Below are 23297 nucleotides of genomic sequence, written 5' to 3'. Positions count from 1 at the left end.
ATGTTGAAGTGCTTTTAAAGTATTTATCTTGTCTGAGAGAGAGCATTACCATGCACAGAGCCGTGTGTTTACTCTCACACGCTCAGGCTGCTCCTCACTTCAGCTCACCGCCAACACGTCTGGAAAGAGCCGCAGATATGAAGTAAATGCATCATGTTCTATAGGGGCCGCAGGGGAGAGCAGCCTGGAGCAGTGGACTCTTAAAGATGTGGAATAGTTAATCTATAGGCTTCTACACTCCAAACACAGGGGGGACATGCAAAATACACTGGAGATTAGGGAATTGAATCTCATAATATTACTGCTGCTAATACTGTACACCCAAACTTTTTTATGACGACTCATATTTTAAAAGTGACAAACCTTCGTGACCCAAGTCAATAGACATTATTGGTAAATCACAAAATAAAGGTGGATTTGAGCATTATTGAACATGAATGAGGATGTTTTATTGTTGACTGAGTGTCGTGTCTCTGAACAATTAGTATTACTCAAGGTTTAAACAATGAAAAACAGACACTGAAGCAGCAATAAAAGGATCCAGAAGTCGCCTGTTTGGACATTAAATGTAGAACATTTCTTTTCTTTTCAACATTCAACTGAAGCAGAAATATTGAAACAAAATAGTCACTAAAATAATTACAAAAAGATTAGAAATGATACAAAACATGTCATAAGTTTGAACATTTCTATTGAGATAGTTGGACCTGTCTGTGTTTTTGTTGCATGTTCTAGTCCAGGTGCAGGAGGAGACGCAGCAGCAGATCAGGAGCAGAGTTCAGTCTGTTTCTGTGCTTTGTCTTCATTTTTGTGAAAATCCCAGTTCACACATTTATGTAGAAGTGAAAGGAATAAGCAGAGAAACACTGGAAATATGCAGCACTTTTTGGTCAATAAATCCAAACAGTGATAACTCTTGGTTCTCACTTACATATCCTTAACAAACTGGTTTGAATATTTGCTTCATATAGTTTTCTACCATATGGTACAAGATTAGGTTGAAAAACCTCTTACTTTTTGACTCATGAGATTTTTTATTAAGAAAGGTCATGGTAACGGAGGGAAAAGTAACGGAGGGAAAATTGTGCAAACAAGTAGAAGGTGCAGGATTTTACATCATTTGTCACTTTTTTCTTCTGAATACTTTAATATTACTTCAAAATGAAAGGAAAGGTATTTCTATAAAATATGTCAGTCCTTCCAAGAAAATTTTTATCATTTTAAATATATTTTTTTTGAAAAATCCTGTACCTTCATCAACAGTTCAAAGATGGAATAACACAAGATATGATGAAATACAAACATTTATTTACATGATTTTCAGGTCTTTGAAATTTGGGAAATAATTTTTGTTCCATGTTTCATACATGGTCTGTTTAGAACATATGGAACTTTAGAACCAAAAATGGTACAGAAAAAAGGTCAACAGTTTCATAAACTAGAGTACATATGTATCTGTTCAATACATTTTTATATCAGATGCATTAACTTGAATTTTTGGCCTTGTTGTTTACTTCTGCTTGACTGGACCCAGTACACAGCTCAGATGCTGATATTAACTCTAAAACAATAGGTTTGTGCGTGGATAAGTCTGTGTTTACACCAGAGCGAGGGCGTCTTCCCATGAGGAACATCTGAACAAGTCTTTTACATCCTACATTTAAACTGAGTGAAATAAGTTTGTAAAACAGATGTGGGCATCGTCCAGCTCCAGAGACACACGGCCCTTTACTTGACTCTGACTATCCCCTTTAAAATAATCTGGAATTACAAAATAAACATATTTTATTAATTTAGCTCATACATGGGCTAAAGCTGCATTGCTCGATTACATTTGACACTTGATGACATTTTTTGTTCGCCAACCTCACGTTTTCATTGCTTAAACAGAACATAAACTCTTCCCAGTCTAAACAATGATATTTACTGCTTTTTATAAAGAAATACTATTCATATTATGCAGAATTGAGTGAAACATTTTGGTCTCCACAATATTTTCTGTTTCTCATGTGGCCCCATGGAAGAAAAAAAAAAAAAAAAAAAAGAAAGTCCAGCTGTTCTAAAGGGATACAGGGACATTTTGTATTTAGAGGACATCATATGACCTAAATAACTGCAGCCTTCATGCTTTTCTCGTTATCATTCTACAAAGAGCGATTGTGACACGCAGCTCTTCTCGTTCCTCTGCTGGTTTGTTTTCATTGGTGCAGTTGAGGCTAAACTCCCTGATGTGGATTAGTGCCAGTGTACAGTCGGCTGTAGTGTGTGGCTCTGCGCTCACACACCAACCGCGCATGTTTACCCACACCTCCAATACGACTCTGACCTCAATCTGAGGCTGGATTTAAATGTATGGAACAGGGGGGTCCAAACCAGATCTGTGTCCATACAGGGCTGTGCATTTTACACAGCCCTGATAGAGAGCTGTGTAACCCTGTAACAAGGGTTAGAACAGTGAGCGTGGGTCTGTACCACAGTGTTTAGACTCCTGACCTGGAGCCTAAACACCTGCAGCATTATAAAGCCTCCCCAGCAGAGACTAGAGGTGAGATCGGGCCTAAAAAATCCAGCCCGACCCGACCCGGCCCGACCAATTAACTTGATTTGCAGGCCCGAGCCCGAAGCAAACCCGAAATGTCATATTTTATTTTGTGAGGAGAGGCTCACTCGCGTATGAAAGCAAAGCGCCACATTGACGACATTCAGCGAAGCCAACGCAAGTTTCTGTAGCATTTTCAACAATCAATTTGAAGCTTTTCCACACCTCACTCTTACCGGTGCGTGTTTGTCTTTTCAGTTCTCCTGCCTTTAGTTTAACTTCTTGCTCCTCCATATTGGGGACACCAGGTCAAAAATAGATGCAGACTTGCGGAGGGGAAGATGATTAAATGAAGAGGGGGCGTTCACGTGCGCAGAGCTCTGGCTCTGCGGATCCTGTTTAGTAGTTAAATAGCAATTACATTACATTACTTCTCTGTTTTATCCATATTATTTATTTTATAACAAGTATTCCTTAGTTTAGTATCCACACATCGTTTTAGTATACATTTTATAAACATATATTTATTTGAAAAAAAGTCAGCGAGAGAGAAGCCCGACCCGACCCGAAGTAATGATTGACATTTTAGGTCGGGTCGGGGCTTGGACTTGGGCTCGGTCTTAAGATCTTACCTCTAGCAGAGACCAGAATGGGCTCTCCCAGAAACTTCTACCAGTGCATCATCGAAACTGTTCTAACATTCTGCTGCACATCAATGTACAGACAGTGTTGGGAAGGTGACTTTTAAAATGTAATCCCCTACAGATTACAGATTACACACCCCAAAATGTAGTTTGTAACATAATCCATTAAATTACTTAAACTGAGTACTTTGGATTACTTGATTTTCTGTAGTAGCAAAGACTCGGATATTGTAACATAAGATGTTTTTGTCTGCTAAAAGACAATAAAAAGCCCAGACTTTCCTTAACCGTATTAAAAATATTATTTAGAGAATAGTTTTGTCCTGTTAAATCCTGTTTAGTCCTGGTTTAGATCTAGTTTAGACCTGGTTTTAGACCTGGTTTTAATCCTTGTTAGTCCTGATTTAGACCTGGTTTAGATCTAGGTTAGACATGTTTTTAGTCCTGGTTTAGACCTGGGTTCAGTCCTGGTTTAGTGTCCAGCAATGAGTGGAATTACAAAAAAAAAAAAAAAAAAGGGATATAGCCCAAAATGTGAAAACAGGAAAATACTGCTGTGTAATCCATTTATTTCAACAAAGTAACTGTAATCCAATTACCACTCACTGAAACAGTAACTGTAACTGAATACAGTTACTCATAAGAAAAACTTTGGATTACTTGATATTGTTATGCTTTTTAAAAAATACATGAATGTAACAACCACATCCTGAAAATTCTTGTTTGTTCTCTTCAAATTGTCTGTTGAGCCCAAGTCTCCATGAATAAACAACTGTTTACTGTAGAGAAACAAAGACCAGGAAATCTGAACATAAGATGTTTTGTTTTGTCTCTTAAAGAAAATAAAAAGCCCAATGTTTACTTAAGCATATAAAAAATATTATTGATAGAGAAATGATTTTTATATAAGATCACTGCTGCCTGAAATTATGTTCACTCTACTGTTAGTGTCATATTGTTTAGACCTGGTTTAGACCTGGTTTAGTCCTGGTTTAGTCCTGGTTTAGTCCTGGTTTAGTCCTGGTTTAGTTCTGGTTTAGTCCTGCTTTAATCCTGCTTTTAGATCTGGTTTAGTCCTGGTTTAGTCCTGGTTTTAGATCTGGTTTAGTCCTGGTTTTAGACCTGGTTTAGTCCTGGTTTAGTCCTGGTTTTAGAACTGGCTTTAGACCTGGTTTTAGACCTGGTTTTTAGACCTGTTTAGTCCTGGTTTAGTCCTGGTTTAGTCCTGCTTTAATCCTGCTTTTAGATCTGGTTTAGTCCTGGTTTAGTCCTGGTTTTAGATCTGGTTTAGTCCTGGTTTTAGACCTGGTTTAGTCCTGGTTTAGTCCTGGTTTAGTCCTGGTTTAGTCCTGGTTTTAGAGTCCTGGTTTTAGACCTGGTTTAGTCCTGGTTTAGGCCTGGTTTTTATACCTGGTTTAGTCCTGGTTTTAGTCCTGGTTTAGCCCAAAATGTGAAAACAGGAAAATACCGCCCTGTAATCCACTTATTTCAATAAAGTAACTGTAATCCAATTACCACTCACTGAAACAGTAACTGTAACTGAATACAGTTACTCATTATTTGTACTCTGATTACGTAATCCCGGTACATGTAATCTGTTACTCCCCGACACTGTGCACGGCTGATGAAGAGAAGGACCTGCAGCGAGTGGTGAGAACATCTGAGAGGCGGTGGCTCCTCGCTCAAACACAAACACAAGTGCAATCATCTATTCATTTATTTATTTAATGTTTTTTTTTTATTTGTATCGATGTGAGAATGTGTCTATATTTATACATTTTTACTGCTGCAGATTTGCTCTGTCGAAGTTTCGTTTAGTTTTGCACAATGACAATAAATCTAAATCTAATCTAATATAATGTTAAAGGTTGTACAGAGGATTTTTTAAGGGAAGAGAAGGACAACGAAACACCTCCTCCCGCCTCTTTACTCTAGAAATCACGCTTGTTTACAGCCAGAATTACTGTTGAAGTGACTTGTCTAGAAGTAATTTAGCGACCAACGCATCAGTTTTTCGTCTGCTTCGGTCGTGCAATCGCTGGAAGAGATCTCCAAAAATCACCTCAGTTTTTCTTCGCTCCTTTTCCCCTTCGACCTCGAAAACTGACTTTCTTTTCGCGGCGAACCGGTCGTGGATTCTCGTCCGCCATCGCAGCAAACTTTGTGCGAAATGCGAGGAAGCGACAGTTTGAAAAAGCCTCAAAGAATAAACCACGTAATCCCCGCGCGCCGGCGAGTCAGTTACACTAGAAATGTAGGGAGTTTGATTGAAAACCTAACAGCCAATAGATAAAGAGGGAGCCTCGTTTTCTATTGGCTGATGTTTATCTGGTCTCACTACGTCCACAGTTGATAGATTTTCATTCTTTTTTTACAAGGCTGCTGCGTTTCTGTAATGGTATTATTAAACTTTCATTGACAATTTGAAAGTAAAAAAAAATAAAAATCCTCCATACAACCTTTAATGAGGCAATAGTGGTAGAATGTCTTAAATATGTAATCAAAAACTTCAGTCTATGAGTCATAGTTTGGACAGCCCTGAGTCTAGAGCACAGGTGTCAAACATACGGCCCGGGGGCCAGATCCGGCCCTCCAAGACCTTTAATCTGGCCCTCGGCTGATTTTCTACTAAAATATTTTTATTATATTTTCTATTAAAAAGTTGGTAACTAGTAGAGCAGCGTCTCCAGCGTCTCTGTACGTGGCCCCTCCCACCAGAGCAGCACAAATGAAGACTTGTCTCTTTCCAAACGCTCTTAAAGGACGATCGTTTTGACTGTTGACCGTGACACCCTCATCAGAAAAATGTCCAACATGAGAAAAGTGGAGCCGAGTGCAGGATTTTACAACAAAAATGTACTTATTCCTATTTACATACAAGTTAATTTTAAACAAGTTCATGTTCAAACTTTGTGTTGAAATTGTATTTTTCTTAAAGTTTCAGGTTGTTCATAATATTATAATATTTTGTAAAAGAAAGAGTTCATCAATTAAAAAAGATTTCTGTAATAGATTTGTGTTTCTCTGCACAAATATTTGAACTTATTGTTATTTTTGGGGTTTATATGACATGAGTTTTCTGATCCGGACACTTTGGGATCAAAATCGGTTGGATATGGCCCCCGGACCAAAATGAGTTTGACACCTCTGGTCTCGAGGTACATAACACGGCAGGGCTGTGAGGGGCGGAGATTCTACTTTACAAACCGAATGTCTGGACTTTAAAAGAGACAGGGGAGTTTAGGTGTTTTTTCTCGTCCTTCGCTCCGAGCTGTACTGTGATGGATGCCTGCAGACTTATCAGGAACAGTGGGTCAGTGCAGAGAAACGCTCAGGGTCAGAGTCAGGCTTTTATCAGGGGACCTCACTTCCTCGTGTCTAAACAAATCCTACAAAAGCAAAGCGTCTATTGTAGCCACAGTCAAGTCAGAAGAACGTTTAAAGACCAATAACGATACAAATGATGCATCGTATTTGTTCTTTATTTTATTTATTTTATTTTTTTTATTTTTATTTATTTTATTTATTTATTTCATTCATAAAGCATAAAAAGACATCGACAGTGACACAACATCAAACACACGAGAAATGAATGAAAAGGAGCAGAAAGAAGAAAAAAATCTTATGTTATCTGCCCCCTTTTCCTTTTTCAAGACAAAACATCAACACTGATCGTCACTAAACATTCCAGATCAGTTCAAACAGTAAATCTTCATTATTATACACAACTTACTTTTCTTTTTCATACAGACACAGTGCATTTGATTTTATATGTTTTTTAAATGTCGTCATTGTACTTGATTCTTTTATTTCTTTGTCAAGACTCTTCCATAAGTTTAACTCCTTTCACAGCGACACTTCGCTCCATAACCTTGGTTCTGAATCTGTTTTTTTTTTTAAACATGCAGGTTCCATTTAAATTGAAGTGGTTTGTTCTCATCTCAAACAGTTTTTGAATATTTACAGGTCAAACGTTGCACTTTGCTTTACACATGACTTTCTTCAGGGATTTCAGGATTGATTCACATCTGAGTATCTTTTTAACAACCTTCTTGCCAAATGTGGATCTTTTAAGTTGTTGGAAGACACAGGTAGAACATGCAAACACATGCAAACACCTAACCCCAGACAGTGTAACAGATTACATGTACGTAATCAGAGTAACTATATTCAGTTACAGTTACTGTTTCAGTGAGTGGTAATTGGATTACAGTTACTTTGCTGAAATAAGTGGATTATAAAGCGGTGTTTTCCTGTTTTAAAATTTTGGGCAACATCTCATTTATTTATTTATTTTAAAATTTTGGTAATTCCACTCATTGCTGGAAACTAAACCAGGACTAAACCAGGTCTAAACTAGATCTAAACTAGATCTAAACCAGGTCTAAAACCAGGTCTAAACCAGGACTAAAACAGGATTTAACAGGACTAAATCCTGCTGCGTGGACGTGTCTCCTTCTCTTCTGTCAATAATATTTTAATTTGGTTAAATAAAGTCTGGGCTTTTCATTTTCTTTTAGCAGATAAAACATCTGATGTTAAGATTTCCTCATCTTTGCTTCTCTACAGCAAATCAAGTAATCCAAAGTATTCAGATTACATTACTCACTTTAAGTAATTTAATGGATTACGTTACAAACTACAATTTGGACTATGTAATCTGTAATCTGTAGGGGATTACATTTTAAAAGTCACCTTCCCAACACTGACAATACGACACTAACAGTAGGTTGGACATAATTTAAGTTGATCTCATATAAAAATCATTTCTTTATCAATAATATTTTTTAAAATGGTTCAGTAAAGTCTGGGCTTTTTATTTTCTTTTATCAGATAAAACTTCTTATGTTAACATATTCTAGTCTTTGCTTTTCTACACCAAACAGTTGTTTATTCATGGAGACTTGGGCTCAACAGACAATTTGAAGAGAACAAACAAGAATTTTCAGGATGTGGTTGTTACATTCATGTCATTTTAAAAAACATGACAATATCAAGTAATCCAAAGTAATCAGATTACGTTACTCACTTTAAGAAATTTAATGCATAACATTACAAACTACATTTTGGTGTATGTAATCTGTAATCTGTAGGGGATTACATTTTAAAAGTCACCTTCCCAACACTGACCACAGAGTCAAACCCAGGACCTTGTTGCTGTGAGGTGAAAGTGCCACTGCCCCACCCTCTAAACACAACCTCAACAGTTTAAAGGCTTGTACCTGATTTATCCACATGTATTTGAGCTAAATGTGTCTTGCCCTTGCACAGATTTCTCGTATAAAACTTTGCTCGAGGTTCTGAAAGTTGTGAAAAACGCTCCTAAACTCATCGCGGTGAGTCATTAGGACGCTCCGCATGCAGAAGGAAAGTGAGCACGAACTGCAAACTGTTTACATTGAACCAGGTCGGTTTAAGACAGTAACAATCATCACCGAGCGCCTTTAAGTGCAAACGTAATCACAATTTTGAACGAAGCGTCTCATTGGCTCAGCACTTGTTCACTGCAGGTATATGGCAGTAATTACAGCCCATTACAGCTCAGTGTGGTGCTGTGGGTCACTCTCCTAACGAGCCTCGGTTTAATGAAGCCTGCGTGTGTGTGAGGCCTGATAGAGCCGTGCTGAGGTCGCAGCTTTGTCACTGATATCTGCACTTACACTACAACTGTATTTCCCAGACGTTTTTATGGGGACCCGTATTTTAAAAGTCACAAACCTTCACGACCCAAGACATTATTCGTGAATCACAAAATAAAGCTGGATTTGAGCATTATTGAACATAAATGAGGATGTTTTATTGTTGACTGAGTGATCGTGTCTCTGAACAATTATTACTCAAGTTTTAAACAATGAAAAACAGTCACTGACGCAGAAATAAAAGCATCCAGAAGTCGCCTTTTTGGACATTAAAGGTTGTATGGAGGATTATTTTTTTTGTTTAAAATTGTCATTGAAAGTTTAAAATACCATTACAGAGACGCAGCAGCCTTTTAATTATGATGACCGAAAAAAAAAAGAAAGAATGAAAATCTATCAGTTGTGGACGTAGTGAGGCCAGATAAACATCAGCCAATAGAAAACGAGGCTCCCTCTTTTTCTATTGGCTGTTAGGTTGTCAGTCAAACTCCCTACATTTTTAGTGTAACTGACTCGTCGGCGCTCGGGGATTATGTGGTTTATGCAGCGGTTCTTTGAGGCTTTTTCAAACTGTAGCTTCCTCGCAGTTCGCACAAAGTTTGTTGCGATGGCGGACGAGAATCCACGACCAGTTCGCCGCAAAAGAAAGTCCGAAGTCCTAAAATGTTTCGAGGCAGGTCACTTCAACAGTAATTCTGAACATGCACTGGATGTAAACAAATGTGATTTCTAGAGTAAAGAGGCGGGAGGAGATGTTTCTGCTGAGGAAGGAGGTGTCACACATGCACAACATTTGAAAAAGGACGGTCGCTGTATTTCGCTTCCCTTAAAAAATCCTCTATACAACCTTTAAATGTACAATATTTCTTTTTCTTTTCAACATTCAACTGAACCAGCAACATTGGAATAAAATAGTCAATCAAATAATTACAAAAAGTTTAGAAATGATACAAAACATGTCTTAACATTTAAACATTTCTAATGAGATAGTTGGACCTGTCTGTGTTTTTGTTGCGTGTTCTAGTCCAGGTGCAGGAGGAGACGCAGCAGCAGATCAGGAGCAGTGTTCAGTCTGTTTCTGTGCTTTGTCTTCATTTGTGTGAAAGGAATAAGCAGAGAAACACTGGCCCTACTGAGGACAGGAGATTCTGATGAAATGCTGATCCAAAATGATGATAATGTAACCTTTGATTTATTTTGATATTATTTCATTTATTAATATTAATTTGAGTGATTATTATTTTATATATTGTTTGGATAATTAATTAATATTATTTTGCATTTATTTTATTGACAGTTCATTGTTTCATTGTGTTGGGTTTTGTTATGTAGTTGAGTTGTTTCAGTGGAGTGTGTTTGGTCAGAGCACCGGGGTTGAGATCGAGGAGGACGTGGACTGCGTGCGGAAGAAGAGAGAGAGGTTTTGCTCAATAAAAGCGTATTGTACACTGTCCTGTTAGTTTTTAGTTAGCAAGGAAAACTACAAGAAATTACAATTATCAAATCTAAGTGTAACCGAGATACCCACAGCCTTAAGAGACTGATAACAACAACATTTTAGGGTTTCAATAAGATCACAGATCCATGGACAAAACTGTATATTACAGAGATACACGCAGATCGTGACAAGACGACCCAATAAAATCTCTTTCGACCCACCTGAGGGTCACGACCCAGTCTTTGGGAAACAATGCACGAGAGCACAGGTGTCAAACATACGGCCCTGGGGCCAGATCCGGCCCTCCAAGACCTTTAATCTGGCCCTCGGCTGATTTTCTACTAAAATATTTTTATTATATTTTCTATTAAAATCTTGTTAATTTTCTGTGGTGTTTATCACAGCAGCGTCTCCAGCGTCTCTGTACGTGGCCCCTCCCACCAGAGCAGCACAAATGAAGACTTGTCTCTTTCCAAACGCTCTTAAAGGACGATCGTTTTGACTGTTGACCGTGACACCCTCATCAGAAAAATGTCCAACATGAGAAAAGTGGAGCCGAGTGCAGGATTTTACAACAAAAATTGACTTATTCCTGTTTACACACAAGTTCATGTTAAAACATTGTGTTGAAATTACATTTTTCTTAAAGTTTCAGGTTGTTCATAATATTATAATATTTTGTAAAAGAAAGAGTTCATCAGCTAAAAATAGATTTCTGTAATAGATTTGTGTTTCTCTGCACAAATATTTGAACTTATTGTTATTTTTGGGGTTTATATGACATGAGTTTTCTGATCCGGACACTTTGGGATCAAAGTAGTTTGGATATGACCCCTGGACCAAAATGAGTTTGACACTCCTGCACTAGAGCCTGGAAACCCAAGTTAAGTCTGATGGGCTCAGTTGGACTTGGACAAATAGTTCGAACTTATGTTTAGTTCGGGTCGGACTCGGACACATCAGCGCGATAAGAAATGCAAAATTAAAAACAAACATTTTTTTGGTCTTAAACGATTTTTAAACATGTAACAAAAAGTGCACATCATAGACACGAGGAGAATCTTATGAGACTTAAAGACTGCAGTGGGATCTGTCTGCAGACCACTGGGTGTAAAGTTACCAGCGCGATCTGTTTCCTGTCTACAGTAAAACCACTCACTTTGAGACTCTTAAATGTTCAAAAGATCAGAGCTCTGCACTTTTAATTTAGATCCGAGTCAAAATTGTGTTATTATTATTTGTGAAATGTGGTGCAAAACTTCACATACAGGATTTCTAAAGCATAAATGATCAGCAATAAAGTCCACAGGAAGTAGAGTCACTATCACAACTGGATCTGTGCGCTGTGTGGATGTAAACAGACACACGTGAGGAACTACTCCCACCTTTTTACTTTTAAAGAACGTCTCAAACTGGATTCACGGCGCTGTTTTGTGGACTGGATGTCATTATTTGCGGAGGACAAGTTCTATGGATAATGTGGATGAGACGCTGCACTTTAAATTTAACACTTTACGAGAGGTGAGGAATAAAGTTTCATTATTTTCGCTTAATCCTGAGTTTGTATTTTGCGTCTCTGTGTCCGTTAGAGGAGCACAAACAATATCCTACATGTGTCATTGGGTTCGGTCTGGTCCAAACACAAATATCTTAATGTCTATCGGGCTTGGTTTGGATTCGATCACTGCTCTGTGGCCAATATTCACTTTCTTTTTGGAATATATACAGTCTGTGAGTTTCCCTATAGGCGTTACTCCTGCTGCTGTGAGTTATATCTGTGCACTCACACCTCACACTGCTCCACACATGCTGCTGCTGCTGCTGTGAGTGACAGAGGAACGAGGGCGGCTATTTTGAAGTGTACAGGAGGAGTGTTTAATTAGCTCGATCGTGACGAGGCACAGACTCAGTTCAAAGGAAGAGTAAACATGAGCAGAGCTGAATGCTAAGTGTCATCTGAACACCGAGGAACACCAGTCTGTGGGTTTAGAATAGAGGAGAGCAGAACAAGGGATGGAATTGGAGGGAGTTTATCAGAAGTAAGAGGACTGCATTAAATCATATTATATTAAAGCAGCTAATCTAATGAAACACAACTGTGCCACTTCTCTTGATGAATGCTCACATTTTCACACTGCGCTTTTCCACCTTCGAGGCACTCAGAGCTCTGTACATCAAGGAAACACTCACTAACTCATTTACCCACACACTCATACACTAGTGTACGCAGACAGGGGGTGTCTTGCCCAAGGACACAAGGGCAGCATTTATCTATGGGAGCTGGAATCGCACCGCCAGCCTGTGAGTCAGTGAATGTGACATTCTACCAATGATGTTCATGATAAGAGCGAGATTTGAACCACTCACTTTTATTGGTTTAGTCTGTGCCAAAAAAACAAAAACAAAAACAAACAAACAAAAAATTTCAGGATCAGACTTCAGAGGTAATTGACTAAATATTTGCCCTCTGTGGAATCTGAGTGATGGCAAACTCCAGAATACATCTGAAAAACTCCTTGGGTTTAACAGGACACTCACATGGAGTTGGAGGTTCTTCTGTTTAGGCAGTACAGAGCTTTCACGATCAAAGACACTACTGAATTATTCATTCATGAAATGAACGGTTCACACCTTAGGTAGTACAACGAACTTAACTACCAACAGATTCAGACAGTAAACAACTCACTGTGGATAGCTCTTCCCTTCAGAGACATAAAGTGTGACTTAGGCTACGTTCAGACTGCAGGGCTTAACCCTCAATTCCGATTTTTTTGTGAAATCTGATGTTTTTGCGAGGTCGTTCACATTTCCAATTAAATGTGACTTGTATTCGATCCGCTGTGTGAACAGTAAACGGTCCGAACGTGTCCCACATGTGACACTGGAGACACGACGACGTCAACCGCAGTGAGCGTCTCTGTGTTTACAGAAGTTGTCCAAACATGGACGCAGCATCGAGCACCTGGAGATTTTAAAGTTCCTCTCGTACCAGAGCCAGAACATGAACAACTTACTTGTTTTAAGGAGGAGATTGAGAAGGAGAAGGACGAGGTTTTTTGGCCGTGGTGTTTTGTGGGACAGCGGCAGCGACGTCCGTTGAAAGGAACGTGTGGATGTGGAGACGGAGCCAAGAGTGGTGAGTGGTGATGTGCTTCACTTCAGTGACACAGAGTTCATTAACAATTTTCACCTACTTCAGCGCAGAATAGTGACGTTTGTGTCTTGTTGATAACGTGTAGGTGGATGAATGCACTTTGGCCGTTCACACTGAAGTCACATGTCAAAAGATCAGATATGTATCAGTTTCAGGAGCACATATCCAAGTGTCCTGGGTCACATTTGAAAAAATCAGATCTGTGCCGTTCAGACTGTCATTAAAAGATCAGATACAGGTCACATAGAGGCCAAAAAATCGGATTTGGGTCACTTCAGGCTGCAGTCTGAACGCAGCCTTACAGAACCCTGTCAGAACTAAAGAAGCCTCTCAGAATGAGTGACAAAACATATTCAAAAACCTTTCCTCAATGGCAGAATCCATGTTCCACTGCACTTTATGGGGGCCACAGTCAGTGTGCTGTGGGGCCCATATTTAGGTCAGCTCCTCCCACATTCAGGTTGGGGAATTCTGAACTAGCACCTGGCCTGTTTTCAACCTTACATACATTGCTACTCAACAAATGCATTTATGATCTCTCCAAACCTCACAAAAAGTCTACCACACCAACTATGAACACATCAGTCACATCAGTCCTGTTCCCAGTGAGCTCAGCGTGCAGATCTGACACAGCCCACACTTAAAGCCTCAGAACTAAATAAGTCATGACTAAATCATGACTAAATCTGAACACTGCAGAGCTCTTGGCTGTAACACAAAGAGAACGTGTGTGTTTCAGGAGAAGCAGTGGAACAGTGTGTTTCAGTGTGTTTCAGTGTGTTTCAGTTTAAACGGTTGAAGTCCAGCCTTCAGCTCGTACCTGTGAAGAAGCAGTCTTTGCTGTGCACGGCGTAGATCCTCCTCCTCTGCAGACAGGCCGTGCGGTAAACCTCACAGTGGTTCTCATAAAAGCTCCCGTCTGATCCACACACGGGGACGAAGGACGGCCGGCAGCGCTCCTGACACACGCACTCACCACGCCCGGTCTCCGGCAGCACCACGCACTCCCGCCCCCTGCCGCAAGACGTCCGGCGACAGGGGTCCTCGTCAGGCGCCGCGTCGACAGGTGCGGGGGTGGACAGGGCTGCAAAGAGGAGAGGATACTGTCAGATCAGATACGTAAGAAACACAGAACAGAAAGCAGGACTCGCTGTGACACAACACCAGACGCACTTTGATTTCAGACCAAAGGGACGACACAAGCTCAACCTTTTCATTACCCACTGACGACTGAGTTCACAAAAAAGCTGCAAGATTAACAGTAATCGAAACAGAAATATAACTTAAATGGATGCAATTACCAAATCACAAAAGCTGCGATTGTTTAAGTTCTATAATTTTCTCCACAAACAACAGAATCTCCCGTCATAAAAGCTGTTGACCGCATAGTTTAGATCTTTACAAACATGTTCTGAAATGTAATTCTTGTAGGGGCCTGAACGATTCTGCAAAATATGACTCAAAAACAGTGAAGTGGTGTGGTTCAAAAGACTTAAAGGTTGTATGGAGGATTTTTTTTTTGTTTGAAATTGTCATTGAAAGTTCAAAATACAATTACAGAGATGTAGCAGCCTTGTAATTATGATGATCAAAAAAAATGATCAAAGCCAATAGATAACAGGGCTCCCTCATTTTCTATTGGCTGTTAGATTGTCAATCAAACTCTCTAGTGCAACTGACTCTCCGGCGCGTGGGGATTACGTGGTTTATGCAGCGGTTCTTAGAGACTTTTTCTAACTGTCGCTTCCTTGCAGTTCGCACAAAGTTTGCTGCGATGGCGGACGAGAATCCACGACCGGTTCGCCGCAAAAGAAAGTCCGTTTTTGAGGTCGCTGAAAGACGAAGAGACGGGGAAAAGGAGCGAAGACAAACTGAGGTGATTCTTGGAGATTCTTTCCAGCGATGACGCGACTGAAGCAGACGAAGGGTTTAAAAACGGACGTCGGTCGCTAAATTACCTCCAGACGGGTCACTTCAACAGTAATTCTGAACGCGCACTGAATGTAAACAAGCATGATTTCTAGAGTAAAGAGGCAGGAGGAGATGTTTCTACTGAGGCTGTGAAGGAAGAAGACGGTGTCACGCACGCACAACATTTGAAAAAGGACTGTCGGTGTATTTGTCTTCCCTTAAAAAATCCTCTATACAACCTTTAACTAACACCAGAAACTGAAAACAAACACGTGTGCTGGTGTCCACGGGCAAGAAGCCTTCACTTCAAACCTTTGTCAAGTTGAGCAAATTTAGTTTTCTTTTGCTATGATCGTATTAGTTTGTCAGGTCAGATTTCAGTCTTTTAATAAATTCTTCTGGACATGTTTCAAATATAATCTTTTGAACGGAATCCTACTTTTAAAAGTCAGAAAAATCACATTTTTCTCAAATAGTTCAGCCCAAGTCCTTGAGAAAAGTTTGTCGGATGGACACCCAGATACTCATCAGCACTAAAACAGTACTGAAACTCTTTTAAAAGTACAAAACACTTCAGTCTGACACTTTTGGACCATTCCTGAAAAGTTTTACATTGTTTTGATCAGGACAATAATTACTGAAAATGTCATTCTGTTTTATGATTGTAGTAGAGAAAATGAGTTTTACGGTATTGAAATCTACACATACTGTCCCCTCTGCTCCTGTCACCTCTGCTCCTGTCCGGTCCTGTCACTTCAGTTCCTGTCGGCGCCGGTCTGATCTGATTGGTTTGGTCTAAATTCAGTCAGAAAGACGCTGAGGCTGCATTTTTGTGTCACCTTGAATTGTCGAGGCTGAAATAACCTTTTCGTCAGCATTTTCATATTTCTGTGAGGTCAAAAGTGACAACAACACAAGTACTGTACAGAACACAAGTACTGTACCAAACACAAGTACTGTACCAAACACAAGTACTGTACCAAACACAAGTACTGTACCAAACGCAAGTACTGTACCAAACGCAAGTACTGTAAGAAACACAAGTACTGTACCAAACGCAAGTACTGTACCAAAACACAAGTACTGTACAAAACACAAGTACTGTACCAAACACAAGTACTGTACCAAACACAAGTACTGTACAAAACACAAGTACTGTACGAAACACAAGTACTGTACAAACAAGTACTGTACCAAAACGCAAGTACTGTACAAAACACAAGTACTGTACCAAACACAAGTACTGTACAAACACAAGTACTGTACAAACACAAGTACTGTACCAAACACAAGTACTAGTGTACCAAACACAAGTACTGTACAAACACAAGTACTGTTACAAACACAAGTACTGTACCAAACTGTACAAGTACTGTACCAAACACAAGTACTGTACCAAAACACAAGTACTGTAAGAAACACAAGTACTGTACGAAACACAAGTACTGTACCAAACACAAGTACTGTACCAAACACAAGTACTGTACCAAAACACAAGTACTGTACTGTACAAAACACAAGTACTGTACGAAACACAAGTACTGTACCAAACACAAGTACTGTACCAAACACAAGTACTGTACAAAACACAAGTACTGTACCAAACGCAAGTACTGTACAAAACACAAGTACTGTACCAAACACAAGTACTGTAAAACACAAGTACTGTACCAAACACAAGTACTGTACCAAACACAAGTACTGTACAAACACAAGTACTGTAACAAACACAAGTACTGTACTGAACACAAGTACTGTACCAAACACAAGTACTGTACCAAACACAAGTACTGTAAGAAAACACAAAGTACAAGTACTGTACGAAACACAAGTACTGTACCAAAACACAAGTACTGTACCAAACACAAGTACTGTACCAAAACACAAGTACTGTACAAACACAAGTACTGTAAACACAAGTACTTGTACCAAACACAAGTACTGTACCAAACACAAGTACTGTACCAAACACAAGTACTGTAAGTACAAGTACAAACACAAGTACTGTACAAGTACTGTAAACACAAGTACTGTACCAAACACAAGTACTGTACCAAACACAAGTACTGTAAGAAACACAAGTACTGTACCAAACACAAGTACTGTACCAAACACAAGTACTGTACGAAACACAAGTACTGTACCAAACACAAGTACTGTACCAAACACAAGTACTGTAAGAAACACAAGTACTGTACCAAACACAAGTACTGTAAGAAACACAAGTACTGTACCAAACACAATGTACTGTACTGTACCAAACACAAGTACTGTAAGAAACACAAGTACTGTACCAAACACAAGTACTGTACCAAACACAAGTACTGTAAGAAACACAAGTAGAAACACAAACACAAGTACTGTAAGAAACACAAGTACTGTAAGAAACACAAGTACTGTACCAAACACAAGTACTGTAAGAAACACAAGTACTGTACGAAACACAAGTACTGTAAGAAACACAAGTACTGTACCAAACACAAGTACTGTAAGAAACACAAGTACTGTAAGAAACACAAGTACTGTACCAAACACAAGTACTGTACCGAAACACAAGTACTGTACCAAAACACAAGTAAACACAAGTACTGTAACAAACACAAGTACTGTAAGAACACAACTGTACAAACACAAGTACTGTACCAAACACAAGTACTGTAAGAAACACAAGTACTGTACGGAACACAAGTACTGTAAGAAACACAAGTACTGTACCAAACACAAGTACTGTACGAAACACAAGTACTGTACCAAACACAAGTACTGTACGAAACACAAGTACTGTAAGAAACACAAGTACTGTACCAAACACAAGTACTGTACGAAACACAAGTACTGTACCAAACACAAGTACTGTACACAAGTACTGTAAGAAACACAAGTACTGTACAAAACACAAGTACTGTACCAAACACAAGTACTGTTAGAAACACAAGTACTGTACAAAACACAAGTACTGTACCAAACACAAGTACTGTACCAAACACAAGTACTGTTAGAAACACAAGTACTGTAAAAAACACAAGTACTGTACGAAACACAAGTACTGTACGAAACACAAGTACTGTACAAAACACAAGTACTGTACAAAACACAAGTACTGTACCAAACACAAGTACTGTACCAAACACAAGTACTGTAAAAAACACAAGTACTGTACCAAACACAAGTACTGTACCAAACACAAGTACTGTACAAACACAAGTACTGTACCAAACACAAGTACTGTACAAACACAAGTACTGTACCAAACACAAGTACTGTACAAAGCACAAGTACTGTACCAAACACAAGTACTGTAAGAAACACAAGTACTGTACCAAACACAAGTACTGTAAGAAACACAAGTACTGTACCAAACACAAGTACTGTAAGAAACACAAGTACTGTACCAAACACAAGTACTGTACCAAACACAAGTACTGTAGAACACAAGTACTGTACAAGTACTGTAAGAAACACAAGTATGTACCAAACACAAGTACTGTACCGAACACAAGTACTGTAAGAAACACAAGTACTGTAAAAACACAAGTACCAAACACAAGTACTGTACCGAACACAAGTACTGTAAGAAACACAAGTACTGTACCAAACACAAGTACTGTACCAAACACAAGTACTGTACCAAACACAAGTACTGTAAGAAACACAAGTACTGTACGAAACACAAGTACTGTAAGAAACACAAGTACTGTACCAAACACAAGTACTGTACCAAACACAAGTACTGTACCAAACACAAGTACTGTAGAAACACAAGTACAAACACAAGTACTACCAAACCAAAGTACTGTACCAAACACAAACTGTAACAAACACAAGTACTGTACTAAACACAAGTACTGTACGAAACACAAGTACTGTACCAAACACAAGTACTGTACCAAACACAAGTACTGTACCAAACACAAGTACTGTACAAAACACAAGTACTGTACCAAACACAAGTACTGTACAAACACAAGTACTGTACCAACACAAGTACTGTACAAAACACAAGTACTGTACCAAACACAAGTACTGTTGTACCAAACACAAGTACTGTACCAAACACAAGTACTGTACACAAACACAAGTACTGTACCAAACACAAGTACTGTTAGAAACACAAGTACTGTACAAAACACAAGTACTGTACCAAACACAAGTACTGTACACAAACACAAGTACTGTACCAAACACAAGTACTGTACCAAACACAAGTACTGTACCAAACACAAGTACTGTACCAAACACAAGTACTGTACCAAACACAAGTACTGTACCAAACACAAGTACTGTAAAAAACACAAGTACTGTACCAAACACAAGTACTGTACCAAACACAAGTACTGTAAAAAACACAAGTACTGTACGAAACACAAGTACTGTACCAAACACAAGTACTGTACCAAACACAAGTACTGTACCAAACACAAGTACTGTAAAAAACACAAGTACTGTACCAAACACAACTGCTGTATGAAACACAAGTACTGTACTGAACACAAGTACTATAAAAACCCCAAGTACTATTTGAAAACAAGTATTATACAAAATACAAGTTACTAAAACAAAAACACTACTATTATTTAATATATAATAATAATAATAAAAAAAAAAAAACAAAAACACAAGTATTGTCCAGAACACATAAGTACTATACAAAACATTACTACTATACAAAACACAAGTACTATACAAAACAGAAATACTATACACAACAGTATCACTAGACAAAACACTACTATTATATGAAACACAAGTCCTACAAGTAATATATGTTTTGTTTTGTTTTGTTTTTATTTTTTTCTAATTGATGTAGCGCTTTCACGGACATATGTCACAAAGACACTTTAAAGATCATTATTCATTCACTCTATACCAGGTGATGTAAGCTACAATTGTAGCCACAGCTGCCCTGGGGCAGGACTCACAAGAAGGTGAGCTGGAATCAATCGTCACCATCAGTCCTCGACCACCCACCATCACACACACACACACACACCACTTTCATACTAGGCAATGTGGGTGAAGTGTCTTGCCTAAGGACACAGCGACAGTTGCGACTGGCTGTGGCTCCTGGTTTTCTCTCCATGTCCGAGCACCAAAGTCCATCTGTGACATGTTAGTGTCATATGAACATCTCACACTCTGAGGAGCTCAGGGACCAACTCCTGCTGGTGCCCAGAGTCACGACTAAACAAGGGGAGTCAGAGTTTCAGGTTCATGCAGCTAAAACCTGGAACAGTCTGAACATGTGAGACAGACTCTTCTGTGACGCTGTTTAAATCCAGACTCTAAAACATTTCTGTTTAACTGTGCAAATAACTGAAAGGTTTTCATTCCGCACTCTTCTCTCCAATTTATGTCTCTCTTTTTTAATTTTAATCTTCATGATTATTTATGTTTTGATTTGTTTTATTATGATTTTAATGTATTTCTTATTCTGTAAAGCACTTTGAATTACTTTGTGTACGAATTGTGCTGTACAAATAGGTTTTCCCACTGGTCTCCCATCCAAGTACGAACCAGACCCGACATCTGACGGGATCAGGCTTTAACAAACTGATACGGCACAAAACACAACTGTACAAAAGACATCCTCTGCTCCTCTTCCTCTGCTCTTCTCTCCCAATCACAAAAGCTCCTCTGTGTTGCGATATAATTGAAGTATTGAAGTATTTATATCTGAGAACATGAACATCATAATGAGATCCGTTGTTCGCGCTCTTCACATTTCTGCAGCTCTGGTTCAGTGTCAGTGGATTAATCAACACTCACAGATGAACGCGGCTCGGATGTAAACAACTTCTTCCATCTGACACTTTTCAATTTCCTTTTCAACACTGTAGCGTAAAAAAAATAAAAATAAAAATACAGTAATTGAAACGAAAAAAAAGTTAAAAACAATATATGTCTCCACGCGGAAGAAAGATGTTATTAAAAAAAACAATAAGACTCGAGTGGAATTTTGCAGACGTTTTGTTCAAACTCTGAGCCGCAGCTGCCCCGGGACACACTGTCCACATGTGGCTCAATCTGCACGTTCATGCCAGAAAGTGTCTTGCTGACAGACACAACGACAGAAAAATCTCAATAAAGAAAGGATGAAACCAGCGTCTCTCTTTTCAAAACGTGGCCTTTTCTTTCCTCCTTGCTTCTTCTTCTCTTTCTCCTGTCTTCCCCTTCTCTCTCTCTCTTCACCCTCACCCTTTCTTTCCCCTCTCTCTCTTCTTCTCTCTCCCTTCTCTCCAATCCCTTGTTTCTCCTCTCTCCCTTTTTTTTTCTCTCTCTTCTCTCATTTACTGTTCTTTCTCTCTTTTCCTCTTCCGTCTCTCTTCCTTACTCTCTCTCTTCTCTCCACCCCCGTCTCTCCCATCTCTCTTTTCTCCCCTATCCTCTCTTTTCTCTCTCTCTCTTCTCTCCCCTCCCATCAGTTTCTCTCCCTTTCTCTTTTCTCTCTCTCTCCCTCCCTCTCTCTTTCCCCTCCCTTTTCTCTCCCTCTCTTTTCTCTCTCCTCTCTCTCTCTCTTCTCTCTCTCTTCCTCTCTCTCCCCTCCTCTTTTCTTTCTCTCTCTCTCCTCTCCCCCTCTTTTTCTCTCTCCCTTCTCTCTCTCTCTTTCTCTCTCTTCTCCTCTCTTCCTCTCTCCCTTCCCTCTCTCCTTTTCTCTCTCTTCCTCCCTTCTCTTTCCTCTCCTCTCTTCTCTCTCTCTCTCCTCTCTCCACCCCTCTCCTCTCTACTCTTCTCTCTCTCTCCCTCCTCTTTCTCTCTGTTTTCTCTCTCCTCTCCCTCTTCCCTCTCTTTCTTCTTTCTCTCTATCTCTTCCTTCTCTCTCTCTCTCTCTCTCTCCTCTCTCCCTCTCTCTCTCTCTCTCTCTCTCTCTTTCTCTCTCCCTCCTCTCTCTCTCTTCTCTCTCTCTCTCTCTCTCTCTCTCTCTCTCTTCTCTTACCCTCTTTCCTGTCACTCTTCCCTCCTCCCACCCTCTCTTTTTCTCTCTTCCTCCCTCTCTCTCTCTACTCTCTCTTTTCTCTCTCCACCCCTCTCGTTTCTCTTTCCCCCTCTCTCCTTCTCCTTCCTCTTCTCTTTTCTCTCTTCTTCTCTTCTCTTCTTCCTTCCTCCCCTTCTTTCTCTCTCTCTCTCTCTCTCCCTCTTTCTCCCTTCTCTCTCTCTCTCTCTCTCTCCTCTCTTTTCTCTTTCTCTCTTCCTTCCTCCACCCCTCTCTTTTCTCCCTTCCTCCCTCTCTCTCTCTCTTCTCTCTCTCCCCACCCCTCTCGTTTCTCTTTCCCCCTCTCTCCTTCTCCTTCCCTTCTCTTTTCTCTCTTTCTTTCTTCCCTTCCTCCCCTCTCTTTTCTCTCTCTCCTCCCCGCCCCTTCTCTCTACCTCCTTCTAATCTCTTCTGTCTCTCTTTTCTCTCCTCTCTTTTCTCTCTCTCTCTTTCCTCTCTCTCTTCCCTTCTCCACCCCTCTCTTTTCTCCCTTCCTCCCTTTTCTCTCTACTCTCTCTCTCTCCCACCCCTCTTGTTTCTCTTTCCCCTCTCTCCTTCTCCTTCCCTTCTCTTTTCTCTCTCTTTCTTAGCTTCCCCTCTCGTCTCTTTCTCTCTTTTCTCTCTTCCCTCCCTCCCTCCCTCTCACCCCTGCAGAGAGAGAGAGACGTGTGGTTTTGAAGCGAGCGCAGCCTGCAGCCTTCTGCGAGCAGGATCTGGCAACCCGGCTCCCCTCCACAGTCACAGCTCCGAGCACAAGAGCTTTGTGAGTCCGAGAGACGAGAGAGAAGAGAGAAGAGAGAAAGAGAGAGAGACAGAGAGAGAAAGAGAAGAGGAGTGGTGGAGGATAAGCAGAGGAACATGTGTGTGGTAAGTCAACAACACTTTAAAGTCCCTGGCTTCATTTCAACACCACAGCGAGTTCAATTTCCTCTGTCAGCTTTGACCCAAACTCACTCGAACGTCTCAACTCTACCTCAGGATGAATTTACAAATAATAACAGT

At 39.8% G+C, this 23297-nt stretch overlaps 1 protein-coding gene across 1 annotated transcript in view; it reads right to left on the bottom strand.

Moving 5' to 3' along the window:
* The window catches only part of fstl4 (follistatin-like 4), a 433986-nt gene that overhangs the window by 316478 nt on the left and 94211 nt on the right, over positions 1-23297 (bottom strand). Inside the window, exon 3 of the mRNA XM_055148279.1 lies at positions 14235-14498. Coding sequence (XP_055004254.1) covers positions 14235-14498 — 264 coding nt within the window. The remainder of the gene's footprint in view (positions 1-14234; positions 14499-23297) is intronic.

The sequence above is a fragment of the Boleophthalmus pectinirostris genome, unplaced genomic scaffold (assembly GCF_026225935.1).
Source record: "Boleophthalmus pectinirostris isolate CB_2022bp ecotype Guang Dong unplaced genomic scaffold, ASM2622593v1 HiC_scaffold_12, whole genome shotgun sequence".
NCBI lineage: Eukaryota > Metazoa > Chordata > Actinopteri > Gobiiformes > Gobiidae > Boleophthalmus > Boleophthalmus pectinirostris.
Note: the sequence above shows the minus strand (reverse complement) of the source record. Positions and strands in the feature narration are given on the sequence as shown.